The sequence below is a fragment of the Podarcis erhardii genome, assembly GCF_964252035.2.
Source record: "Podarcis erhardii genome assembly, chromosome: 10".
NCBI classification, from domain to species: domain Eukaryota; kingdom Metazoa; phylum Chordata; class Lepidosauria; order Squamata; family Lacertidae; genus Podarcis; species Podarcis erhardii.
In genome coordinates, this window is record NC_138500.1 from 22,912,924 (window position 1) to 22,925,372 (window position 12,449).

At 42.0% G+C, this 12,449-nt stretch overlaps 1 protein-coding gene across 2 annotated transcripts in view; it reads left to right on the forward strand.

The window, feature by feature from the left end:
• The window catches only part of BRAF (B-Raf proto-oncogene, serine/threonine kinase), a 59,643-nt gene that overhangs the window by 22,474 nt on the left and 24,720 nt on the right, over positions 1–12,449 (forward strand). Inside the window, exons 6-10 of one of the 2 annotated variants that reach the window (XM_081878896.1) lie at positions 241–389; positions 2,169–2,285; positions 5,001–5,160; positions 6,700–6,736; positions 9,003–9,122. In XM_081878896.1, the coding sequence (XP_081735022.1) occupies positions 241–389; positions 2,169–2,285; positions 5,001–5,160; positions 6,700–6,736; positions 9,003–9,122 (583 nt within the window). The remainder of the gene's footprint in view (positions 1–240; positions 390–2,168; positions 2,286–5,000; positions 5,161–6,699; positions 6,737–9,002; positions 9,123–12,449) is intronic. The other variant, XM_081878897.1, reaches the window with a different exon arrangement.

Sequence of the window (12,449 nt, forward strand, 5' to 3'; positions counted from 1 at the left end):
ACTTAATATGCACTAAATTATTATAGCACACAATAGAACTGTGGGGGTTCTTCTGTTAGTTAAATTAGCAAACCGTTTGTCAGGATTACAGCTCTCTTTTCGGTCATAGGGCTTTTAGAGTAATACCTTCGATCTAACTTAAAAGGAGCTTGAATCGGCCCTTTTCTGACGAGATGACATTGCAGTTTTAGCGGGCGCGAGAGGGCCTTGTTTCTCATGCCTGCTTTCTTGATGGCGTAGGTACGAAAGACGTTCTTCACTTTAGCGTTCTGCGACTTCTGTCGAAAGCTGCTTTTCCAGGGGTTCCGTTGTCAGACCTGTGGGTACAAATTTCACCAGCGTTGTAGTACAGAGGTGCCGTTGATGTGCGTGAATTATGATCAGCTTGAGTAAGTAATCAAAACTCCTCTGCAGTTTAAATGCTCTTTCCCTGAATCTGCACACATAAGCAGTCACAACAGCACACGAGTGTATTGTACTGATATTGCCGCGGTGGCATTTGGGACATCCAGATTTGAAAGGTTTAAGAAATAAAATTGGAGTTTTTACTCCCAAGTATATAAAAATCTGGATGGAAAAAATGGGCCTTTTTGAGATAGACTCCTTCCAAGATTGGACATTTAAAATTAAAGAAGACTGGTAAAGGACTATGGTTTAAATAAATGTGGGAGCTCCAGGAAGACATCAGATGTTGATTAGTATGGGGAACGCAACCAGGAAAAGGGGGAGGGAAATTTGGAATCCAAAGGGTGTAAAATCATATTTTATTTTATTATATTTTAATCTATTATGTATATTAAAGGGGGGAACGCGTGGAAGGGAATAGGTCGATCTTAGGAGATGGGAAAATATTTTTAAATTGGGTTAATGATAATAAGGTTAAAATTTGGGATAATAAATTGCTGAATTTATTTGTAAGAATTGGAATATAAGAGGGGGAGGGGAGGGGAAGTCCTGGAAAGATGTTACGGAAAATAAGATCTTAAATTTGGATGTTTTTTTTATATATATTGTTATAATTGGAAACTTTTAATAAATATTATATATATATATTAAAAGATATTGCCGCGGTGGCATCCTTTGTACGCAAAGGGGACATCTCTCCACCTAGGCTGCCTCTCCCACAGAATTAGGCAAATGTGACTAGTATGCCCTGTGCTCCAGAGAGCCCATAAATGAAAGCTTTAAGCATGACCTACACAGTCTGACAGTCACAGTTATCGCAGTGTAATGTGTCTGTGCTTTAAATACCGTGTAGGCCAAGTTATGCGGTACGGTGCCTGGCCTTTGCACCATAGACACTGTTTTTCTTTGCTGGCACAATAGGACCAAGCCGTTGGTTGTCCCTTGAAGCTTTCTGTGTGAACTAGGATTATCTTTGGAAAAAGTAATTCAAAAGTTCAAGAAAGGAGTCTAAGGCAGTAAAAGTGTGGTGGGAGACCTCACGGGGTTTTGATTTCTTAAAGAATAAAATAAAATACAAGCTTTAAAAACCAGTTCAGCTACTATACTTCGGTCGCAAAGGGGAAGGATTATTCATCATATTCATGTGTAAACTCTTGTACTTGACTATAGACTAAATGAAATCAAATTATCCTCATAAAGTAACTGACTACTTGTTTTGTTGCTGCCAAGTTGGAAAACAAAACTTTGAGTAGCAGTTTTTCTGCCCCATCTATAATACCATTTCACAAAAGATTTTCTACCTTTTGTTGGATACTGACTGTAGGGTAACCCACAAAGTCTCTCTTTTTGGCCTAGCAACAGTGAAAATCCGGATGAGTTATTAAAGAGATTGCAGTCGACTGCTTTGAGGATGTTCTTATTTAGCCATAAATATTTAGCCCCCCTTTTTATATAGCAAAATCCCTGTTGGAAGTGTAGCATTGCACCCAATGCATGGAAAAGCAGGACACAGCTTAGACCTCACAGAAGAAAGTGTCCTGCCATTATATTACAATGCTAAGAACTGATCTAAATAAAATGTTTCAAATCGCTGAGATTTGACTTTCCTGCTTAACTGTTACAAAACTGTAGTGTCACCTTTCAACGTATTTTCTCTTGGAAACATGTAATTTAACCTATGATGTTTTCTTCCTCATACGTTTTACGTTGTGAAACTTCTGGGTCTTGCCCAAGTTAGGTTTTTCTTTGTTTTTGCCTCACAGTTTGCTGTTTGTCTCCAAGTTCTTTGAACATCACCCAATACCGCAAGAGGAGGCCTCCTTAGAGACGACCCCAGTATCCGGATCATACACTTCAGTGGCCCCCTCAGATTCGCCTGGGTATGCTCTTAAATCCTGCTGTTCTAATAATAATGTGGGTTTGTAGTTTCTGAAAGGGAGGCTTGGGATTCAGGGGGAGGGGAACTGGGTGTCTACACCCATTTATATCAATATATTGAATAGAAATTAAGTGATTTTTATACAAGGGTTTAAGAAAATAGCGGTAATAATGAGGAAAACTTTGTGAAGTATTTATTCATCCTTACTCATCTGTTTGTTCTGGCCTCGGTTACAGTACTACTGTTTACTGCTTGCTCTAGATGCTTCGGCTTAAACAGTTTGCTCAACAAAGGTCAGCTTTGGCACGAGAAACCTTTCTTTCTTTCAAGGGATCCGATATGTATAAGCAGAAGTTGTTGGGAGGTTGCTATTGTAGCATTCTACATTGGCCCAAAGTGGAGCTTGAGTTCTTTTCCTTCCCAAGTTTTGTTTGTGAGTAGATTGCTCCCCTGACACAATGGCTGTGTTCACAAATCACGGTTTAACATGACACGCATGAACCACTGGGAAGTTCAGGAATGCTTCACCTCTGCCGTCTCCTCCTCCTCCTTAGCCAGGAGGACAATTTTGGAAGCATTTATTTCTGGTTTTAGTTAACCTCAATTCCAGATCCAGACACCACAGAAAACTGGTTTTAGCTTAGGTATGTACTTCTGTATGTGATAGGCCTGCCCTCTCATACAAACCTTTTGCAACTGTGTATTTACTTAACATTTTGCATGTACCCTAATAGGGTCCATATTTGAGGTGCAGGGCTGATGCCATCATTCATCTTTCTGGTTCATCATTTTGGACACCATGAATGGTGTTGTGTGTGTGTGTTTGTAGACTTACTTTGAGGTAAATTTCTATCCTACCTTTCCATTTCCAAAGAAGTGCTCAAGTTGACTCGCCTAAATAATCAGTAAAACAATTTATAAAAAAGCACACTCAAGAGTAAAAAATAATTCTTTTATTTATTGTCTTTATCAAATTTATGTCCCACCATTGGAGCCCAGGGCAGCAAACATCTCTGAAATAAAAATGTAGCTTAAAAACAACAACAAAATATTTGAAACATTTAAAAACTGCTAAAAACAATGAAATACAACAGCACCTGTAACCAAGCATGCACTTGAATAAAAACAGAAACTTTTTAAGTAGATGTGTGAAAGACTGCAGTGATGGCGCTTGCCTAATATCAGTTGGCAAGGTGTTTCCAAGCACTAAAGGCCTGATTCTTGACAAAGGTAGAACGAAGATTGTGATGCACTTTTAGAAGTGCAAGTTCTGCGCATCAGAGTTATACCTGAAGTAAAATGGTCCCAACTTGGACCAGTGGTGAACTGGCAACTAGTGCAGATCTTTGAGCACAGGTGTAATCTGCTTACACTCTCACTCCTATAAGTGATAGCATATTGCACTAACTTGCTGTTTTCCAGACTGAGCACAAGGGAAGCCCCAGTAGAGTGGCATTGTAGTAGTCCTATCTTTAAGCTACCGATGCCTGAACTGCTGTGGTTATGCTGCCCCCCAGTCCAGGAACAGTCACAGCTGTCTTACTAGCTGAAGCCTGTGGAAAAAAGAAGTAACAAAACAAAGTTCTTACAAAGCATTTAAAGTAGTAGAGAGCCACAGATTTGGTCTTCAGATGAGGACAAAATACAGGTGAAGAGAAGCCAACCAAGGAAGCCAGTTCCGTATTCTGTGATATTAGCCAGGATTGGGGCAGGATTTGTAGCAGTTGTCTGAAGAGCAGACAGCCATGGTGTGCCCACCATTTTAGATTTGCAATGTTCTGGTACAGAATCACTCCAGACTGTGGATGTCTTAGCCTTGCACCAAGCAATATAAAAACTGATCCTAGGATGCTGGGGGGGGGGGCAGAAAAGTGGGTAGGGACCATCTTGTGCCAAGATCAGCACCCACCAGATCTTGGCAGCTGCCCAAAGTGTCAGATGCTGAGGCCAGGCTTACCTCAGAAGGTGACAGGGGGCATGGAAGAGCCACACATTCAGATTACTGAAATATATTATACATAGGGCTGCCTCTGAAGACTGCTTGGAAACTTCAGCTAGTGCAGAATTAAGCAGCCGGGTTGCTCACTGGAACAAGACGGTTTGAGCATATTACACCAATCCTGGTCCGACTGCACTGGCTACCAATTAGTTTCTGGGGCCAATTCAAAGTGCTGGTTTTGACCTGTAAAGCCTTTAAACGGCAAAGGACTGCAACACCTCAAGGACCGCCTCTTTCCATATGAACCTACGCAGACCCTGAGATCATCTTCTGAGACCCTCCTTCGTGTGCCGCCTCCTCGAGAGGTCCAGAGGGTGGCAACACGAGAACAGGCCTTCTCTCCAGCGGCTCCCCATCTGTGGAATGCTCTCCCTAGGGAAGTTCGCCTGGCACTTTCGTTATACACCTTTAGGCGCCAGGCAAAAACGTTCCTTTTTAACCAGGCCTTTGGTTGACCTGATTGACAGCCTATACCCTTTTAAAATGTGGCTCTTTTTGGGGGGGGGGTTATTGGGTTATTGTTTTTATTTTGATTTTATATATTGTGATCTTTTCTGTGAACCACCCTGAGACCTCCAGGTGGTATATAAATTAAATAAAATAAATCTCAGTGGGCAAATAGATTCAAGTGGGTGGAGATGGTTCCAGTTGCATCTTCTCTGCAATAACTAGGGATCCTGGCAGACCTTAACCTTTTTTATGCCTTGACTTTCTCAGTCCATCAGTTCTCCCTGGTCCTTCTCCTTCAAAATCCATTCCAATACCCCAGCCTTTCCGACCAGCAGACGAAGACCATCGGAATCAGTTTGGTCAACGAGACCGTTCCTCATCTGCCCCCAACGTGCACATCAATACTATAGAGCCTGTCAACATTGATGTAAGTTGCCACCTAAGCTTGGTCTTTAGAAGCAGCACGTTTCTTTTCCTTTGCTATGCTACTTGAGGAAGGGGTGGGCAAACAATGGGCCATAGGACTTGATAACCTGGATAAGTCCTTTCTCCCAGCTTATGTAGCAGAGCCTTCTTGCCGCTACCTCCTGTTCTTTCAAGGGTGGAGGAACAAGTGGGTGTATAGGGTTGGAAAGAGAATTAAGACTGTCTTTTAACTGTGTGTGTGTGTCCATTCTTGAACTCTTTGGAGGAGAAGGAAAGGGATATTTGTTAATCGGCTGCAGATTCTGAGCCATGCATTGCGTTATCTCTGATGATCAAACTCACATACACAGTGATGGATCTTAATACATCATGCTGCCTGCGTTTTCAGTCCCCATGTATAATATCAGGAATTGGTGTTATGGGCAAGTTCACATATTCTATTTAAGTGACAGCCAACCCTGTCATAGTCTGGCAGACTGTGTCCATGACTACATAAATGGGTGAGACGTTATTGTTTGTTACCCACCCAGAGCCTTCAGAATGGGGAGGGATAAATACAGAAAAAATAATCCTTTCCCAGCTTGGCTGCCATGGCTGGGTAAAAATAAACAATTACGATGTGATTTCACACTATGTGATTTCCAACTATTTCACACCCTTTGATTACAGCTTGGTGGTTGTTACTAAATGGAACAGGTGAATGTGTTCTAATGTGTTCTAATACATGCTGTGTGCATGTTCATGGCCTGAACAAATTTTTGACTGGAACATTTTGTCCCTAATTATTTAAATTTGTCTAATACAAAGTCCAAGGTAGGTAGCTAAAAATTACTGTGGATGACAGCCAACCATGGTGATCTAGTTTCACAACGGACTTCCCTTTCCACTCCTTCTACCTGCAGCCCCTTGCACATCCTCAAAATCTGCTTTGGGGGGTAGTGGGAGGAGAGGAAGGGCCATCACATCCACTGACATGACGTTGAATATAGCCCTGAGCATACAGGCGCCTGCAATCCATTGGTATTACCTCATGCTATTCTTCTAGGACATCCCAAAACAGAATTAGTTGCCACTTCTATTTTGCTTGATGAATCAGTATTAACTCAGAAGCTTGCTATTTGTTCGTAGTGGAAGTGGTCCATAAACTTAACGCCTTGCCTATTTAACACTGCTAATTGATGATCATCATTCTCCTTGTAGTGTCAATCAATAGTCTTCATTTTCCCTTGCTCTTTTTGAACAATATTTTAAGACTATCTTTTAGAGCAGAACATGACTCTGGTGTCTTTCCCCCGCTGCTTCTAGACCCTATTTGCTAATTCATTTAGCTTGCCATACCCAGCAAAGTTCAAATGGCCCTATGCGTGGGCAGGTATTGGCAGGCAAGTGACCATTTTGTGGACAGGAGGAAACATCTTCTTTATCTATGCAACTGTTGTCAGTTGACATTTCTTATATTTGTGTTATATCACCGTAATTATGACAAGCGACTGAATTAATGCATTAATAAGATGCATACAGCTTTGTTTTTGATTTGTAGGAGTTGATTAGAGATCAAGGGTTGCGAGGAGAGGGAGGTAAGTGATTTTGTTCTCTTGCATAAAAAATGCATTGCTTTGCCCCCTCCCCTTTGTTCCACCTTCTTTTGCAAAATACAGACACAGAGAGAAATGTAAACAGAACAGTGAAATTTAGCTGCACTTGCTTGTCCCATGACCTTTGAGTTTGTTTGATGAAAAGTTTTAGTGGTTCACTCCCACTGTGGGCGAAGAGGAGGGGAGAACATCATGCAAAGTGGTAGCCAGTGGTTTTTGTGTTTTTTTCTAAAGTGGGTTATCAGATGGTAATAGTAGGAGGTAACTGACCTTCAGTAAAGTTATCCTTCTTTACCTTCCTTTTATCTTAAAAAGGCCAAACTTGCCACCCATCTATCTTGATATACAACCAGAACACCTACACAACAAGGACTCTCTAGGGGCCTGTCAGCCAGCACAATTTGTGAGCAGAATACTGAGCACTGTTCCTCTCTAATTTTACAACATGGGAGCATCCTAGAAAAATCCTCATGGTATTCAGAACCACGAAGGCTTGATCTATGTGACTGTTGAGAATGCAACAGTCCTTAGCATATCCATAACTTTCTTGGTAGTAGAATAGATCAGATGTACACATATTTTGATATATTTTTAAAACAAGCTCCCAATAAACAGGGCACCTGGCTTTAATGTTTCCAATATATAATTTTTTTGAAACCAATCCTTACAAATACAGCCTAAAGGAAGCATTCCCTTCTATGTTGTGAGAGATAGAGTTGAGGAAGCCTTCTGCCATGACACATGTGCCTTGTCTGAGAGCAAGGTATGCTTTTTCCTTTAGATTGATTGATTTTGTTCCCGATTGCATATTTATACTGATTTAAGATGGATGTCAGGGATGGGCAGGAGACTGAGGGACCGGACAGAGGAGGAAGATGCAGGGTAAACGGCCAGCGATTTCTAGGGTTCTGGGCCATGTATGTGGCAGCAACCAGGGGAGGGGGAAGATATGGGGCAGCCAGAGAAACAGGGGGATAGGAGGCGGAGGAAATTCTGCAGGAGGTCTTGGGAGTCTGAAGAGCCCGCAACAGCCCCAAAGAAAGTTGTGCCTTCAGAATCCCTTCTGCTGTCTCCATGCTCAAGGAGGGGCTTGAAGTGACAAAACTGCCATTAAGGAGGGGCTGTTGGGTGCTTGCGCGAGTGCACCGCATCAGACAAGGGTGGAAGAAAGCAGGGGTGGCAGGGCCACACTGCCACTCTCAACTGGGCCGCGGAGGGAGCTTGCCTAGGCAGCTAGTTAAAAGGGAGTGGTGTATATATCTCGTGCATCATAGGAGCCGATGTGCCAATACAGAACTAAACATCTAGCTGCTGCTCCTCAGTCTGGATGCATCCAGGACAACAGGTATGGTGGCTAAGATGCTCCCATGCAGTAAAAAAGTAAAGCGGCCTTGAATTGACTTCTTATGAATGGGTCCAACTCTTGAGAGTAAAAGCCAGCGCTGTGTGTTTATATCCTTTCCCCACCTTGTAACAAACGTGCTTATGGCAGCTGCTGCTGCTGCAAAACCTGTTTGGGTTAGAGCTCCATTTGCTAACTGGCTGCCAGGCTTCACATTAAGGCTTTGACTTGGCTCGTCATCATTTGAGTGTGCAGTATGGGCTTTGCCATATAATGCAGGAGAGCATGTGTCCCTAATCAGCCGGCCTTTTCGCTTTCCATAGCTTCTTTTATGTCCCACCCCCACCTCCCTTTCTTTTTATCCCATTTGCAATTTACAACTTCAGTGTTCCAAGGCAAACCTTGTTTCAGCCAGGATTTCCTTCTTCTTCTTCTGTTGGTTCCATCTGACAAGCTGGCTACTACTTTGCAATTTTGAGTTCGGAGGTGTGAATCAAAACCGCAAACCCCACCACTTTAATTATATTGCCCGTTTTGACTATTGTGTATGTCCAGGTAGCTGTGGCTTTTGAACAGTTTTGCCCATTTTGTCCCAACATTTAAATGTTGTGTACTATGATGTCATTTTAAAACTCTGGTCAATAAGCTCTCTGCTGGGCATCTGAGAATATGTAGCAATTCCCTGCCATTTGATGAAAGTATGCTGTTCAGGGTTTTGTTTTTGGTTTTTTTGTGTGTTTTTTTTAAAACAAAAAACAAAAAAGTAGAAATATGGGGTTCTCCCCTGCAAAGTCATAAACAATCTATGCCTAGGAGTCAAAGCACCTTAGTTATGTCCCATGACTTTCATTTCTTCTGTGTGTCTGTCTTCCTGTCTCTGCCTGCCCGTCTCTTTCTCTCTAACAGCCCCTATGAACCAGCTGATGCGCTGCCTTCGGAAATACCAATCCCGGACTCCCAGTCCCCTCCTCCATTCTGTCCCCAGTGAGATAGTGTTTGATTTTGAGCCTGGCCCAGTGTTCAGAGGTAGTTGGGCTCTTCTTTCTCGTTTTCACCCAAATCAAACTAAATAAAAACCACAGATGCTGTTTGTGCCTCACCCTCACAGCGTGTGTATGTAAGTGTGTGAGTTTATCAAAACACTGTCTTTTTTGTTTTTGTTTTTTGGGTTTGTTTGTGTTTTTTTGGCTTGGCCTGGCTGGAATGCTTTGAATGTGCTTTTTCACCCATTTTCACTCACCCTTATTAAACTCACAAATTACTCTGCGTTGGATATAGAGCATTGTAGAGACGATGTTTTTTCCATGCTGCCTTTCAAAAAGTGTTGCTTGTTGCAAGGGTCTCTAGTTGCAATGGAAATGAGGATAGGAGAGGTCCTGCAAACGCTTAACATCTGTACAAACTATTTTGCACTCCAAGAGATTCTTCTATTAAAGGCTGCCAACTGACCTCACCCACTCCAAAGAAAACAGCCTAGCCTACTCCTGTACCTTTAACAATAGGTTGCATCTGCCAAAATTAACAGGTTAAGCCTTTTCTTGGCAACAGATCAGCCTGCTTTTAAAGTCACAAGAGCGAAAGTTGGTAGAAAAGTTGACAACCCTAGCTGGGGTTCCAGCAGAACCATTCTTGTTGTCTGTCTGATGTTAAGGCTTTGCAGGATTTTGGAGGAGACTGATATTCCTAATTTCCTTGACTGTCAGTTTCAACTTAATGCTGAGATAGAGCTCCTCAATTAATATTGTCTTTCAGAGAACTGTTGCAAAGTACTAACAATTCTGCTGACAACTCACTTCAGTATATAATTAATTACCTTCTAGTATAATTTATCTCACTGATGATATGTTGGGGCTGTGACTAATCTGGATACTAATGGAATATATTACAGAACTCTGCAGACATGAGTTGAAATCAGGTTCGGTTTGTGCACTAAAGCACAAGCAAGTTCCATTTCGACTTAAGTCTGTAGCTATTTGGCTGCCTCTAAACAAATTCTGCTAAGCAAAAGCATCAGGGCTGCAATCTAGCACAGAACTGGGCATGCTTAGTGATATTTTTCTCTCTCTACTAGATTGTGGCCCAGATGTTAAACTGAAGCATGATTCTGATGTGGCAGTGCACAGCCATAAAACGCATACAAAAACAGCGATACACAAATTTGAATGCTTCCATTTTGAAGCAATAGGCAGTTCACCCCATTTGTTAAATAATTTCCAAAATGTATAGATTGATCTCCAACTAAGTCACACTCAGAGTAAACCTGTTGAAATTGATGAACTTGTTATTGGAGTCGATTGATTTCATTTAGTTTACTTGTGAGTATGACCCACGTTGGATCTCACTCGTAGCTTTCATAATAGTTTAACCAGATAAATCAGATTGAACACTGTCTAAATAAGGTTTTATGTTTTGTGACCGTAAAGATAATATCACTTCTAAAAAGTGAATAAGAGCAGTCCCCTCCTGCTGTAGGATTAGCATTGTATTGATGGTCCTGTGTCTTTTGAAATTTAGTCCAATACTCCTGGAAAGTGTCAAGATGACACTTCAGACCAAGTTAGCAGTTTGTTTAAAAAAATAGCAATTTCCAATGGTAATTTTACACATTCATTTCCCCACACAGAGCTTTTTCTTCAAATTTTCAAATCCCAATAGATACTGGCCCTGCTAGGTAAATCCTGGTTAATGACTCCCTGTGAAAGAATAGCAATCTAGTGCATCCTGCCCAATCACTGTTACCCTGGCACAAGCAGGACCAGCAAAGCATACAACTTAGTTTAGCATGATGTCTCATAAACTATGAACGTAAAGCCAAAAACAAGCCTTGGGTTTGCCACACTGGTTTGTTCAAGAGAAACAACCGCAATCCTGGGTTTGGGAGAAATGACAGCCCAGGCTTCATGGCTTTTTCATTACAATCATACCAAGGGAGGAGCAAATTGTGAGTCAACAGGCAGCATTACCATGGCATGTGAACGGCATCATAGGAGTGGAAAGGGTGGATACTACAAGTGCAGAAAAAGCAGAAGTAACCACTGTTATGTGTAGACTGAGAGGACAGACCGAAAGATGCTGCAGAGAAGAGGAGTTAAGGGCCTCAATGCAGAAATCTGGGCTGCATTATTCAGTCTGAGCCAGAGGTGGAACATCTGTAAGGAAGCGTCATGGATAGCGGGAGAGAGTAAATTTGATAGAAGACCAGGGAAAAGCCAGGCATTTGTTATAGCTGAAACCATCAGCACAATGAGAGCCCTCAATGAGAAAAATTGTTTGTCTAGGAACAAAGCTGTAAGGTCCCCCAACCCATTACAGGATGCAGGAAATATGAGAAGCCTTTAGTCCGCTAAGGCAGCAGTCGTAAATGCACTTGTGAGGAGTAAGCCCCTTTGAACACAGTGAGACCTACTTCTAAAGTAAATAGGCGTAGGATTGCACTCAGAATTCTTCTGTTGGGAAAAGAAAACAGTTGTAAACTTAAATAGTACTGTCATGGATTTTACTCTTCCAAATCTGAGCTTCTGATATTCCAATACCCAAATTGCATTTTTATTCTTGTAGTGCCAACTAGTAGTTATTGAATGCTTTTAGGGTGGGGTGCTGCTTAAGGTAAATGAGATAGTTGAGCAGAAGGCAACTTCTGCTTGGATACTACTTTTGTGACAGCTCCTTCACAAGCCCAGCAGCAGAAGAAACCATGACCCCCTACACTGTGTTATTGCAGGGCTCAGAATCCCTGAAGCCTCGTAGAGGATTCAGCACAAAATCCATCTGTGTGTGGCTTCCTTGCTTTTGTGTCCAGGCCAGTAACATCTTTTGCCCAGTTATAAGATACACTTCATCCGCTTGAATTAGTTCCCTTTCAGGTGGCATTATAAAGCTGTGTAGATTTAGGCCTATTTGTGGCTCTGGTGTTCATCTCTTTACATGAGTATCCCCCTTCAGCTTCAAGAGCTGTTAGCTATGTAGCGTGTGGGGTGGGAGAAGCCTAACAATTGAGGAGGGGAAGCATTTCATAGACACTATTAGGTTCACAGAACTCACTTTACAGTTCTCTGGATCTTGGCCTCCCCTTTTAATATTCTTTCCATTGAGTCCAAGTTGGTTTCATATCCAACTGTAGTCAGATTATCCTAGGGCAGCCTTTGCTAATCTAGTGTCCTCCAAGTGCTTGGGATCACAACTTTCGTCAGCACAGCCGAAAACACCTGGAGGGCCTCAGTTTGGGGAAGGCTGTTACAGGGTTAGTGGTAGCAAGTCAGGAAAGCCAGCAGAATTAAACAAAATATAAAATAGTCTGAAGTTTCTTTTAAAAACAGGCAAACCAAGTGCACAAACACGGTTTCACTTTGCATC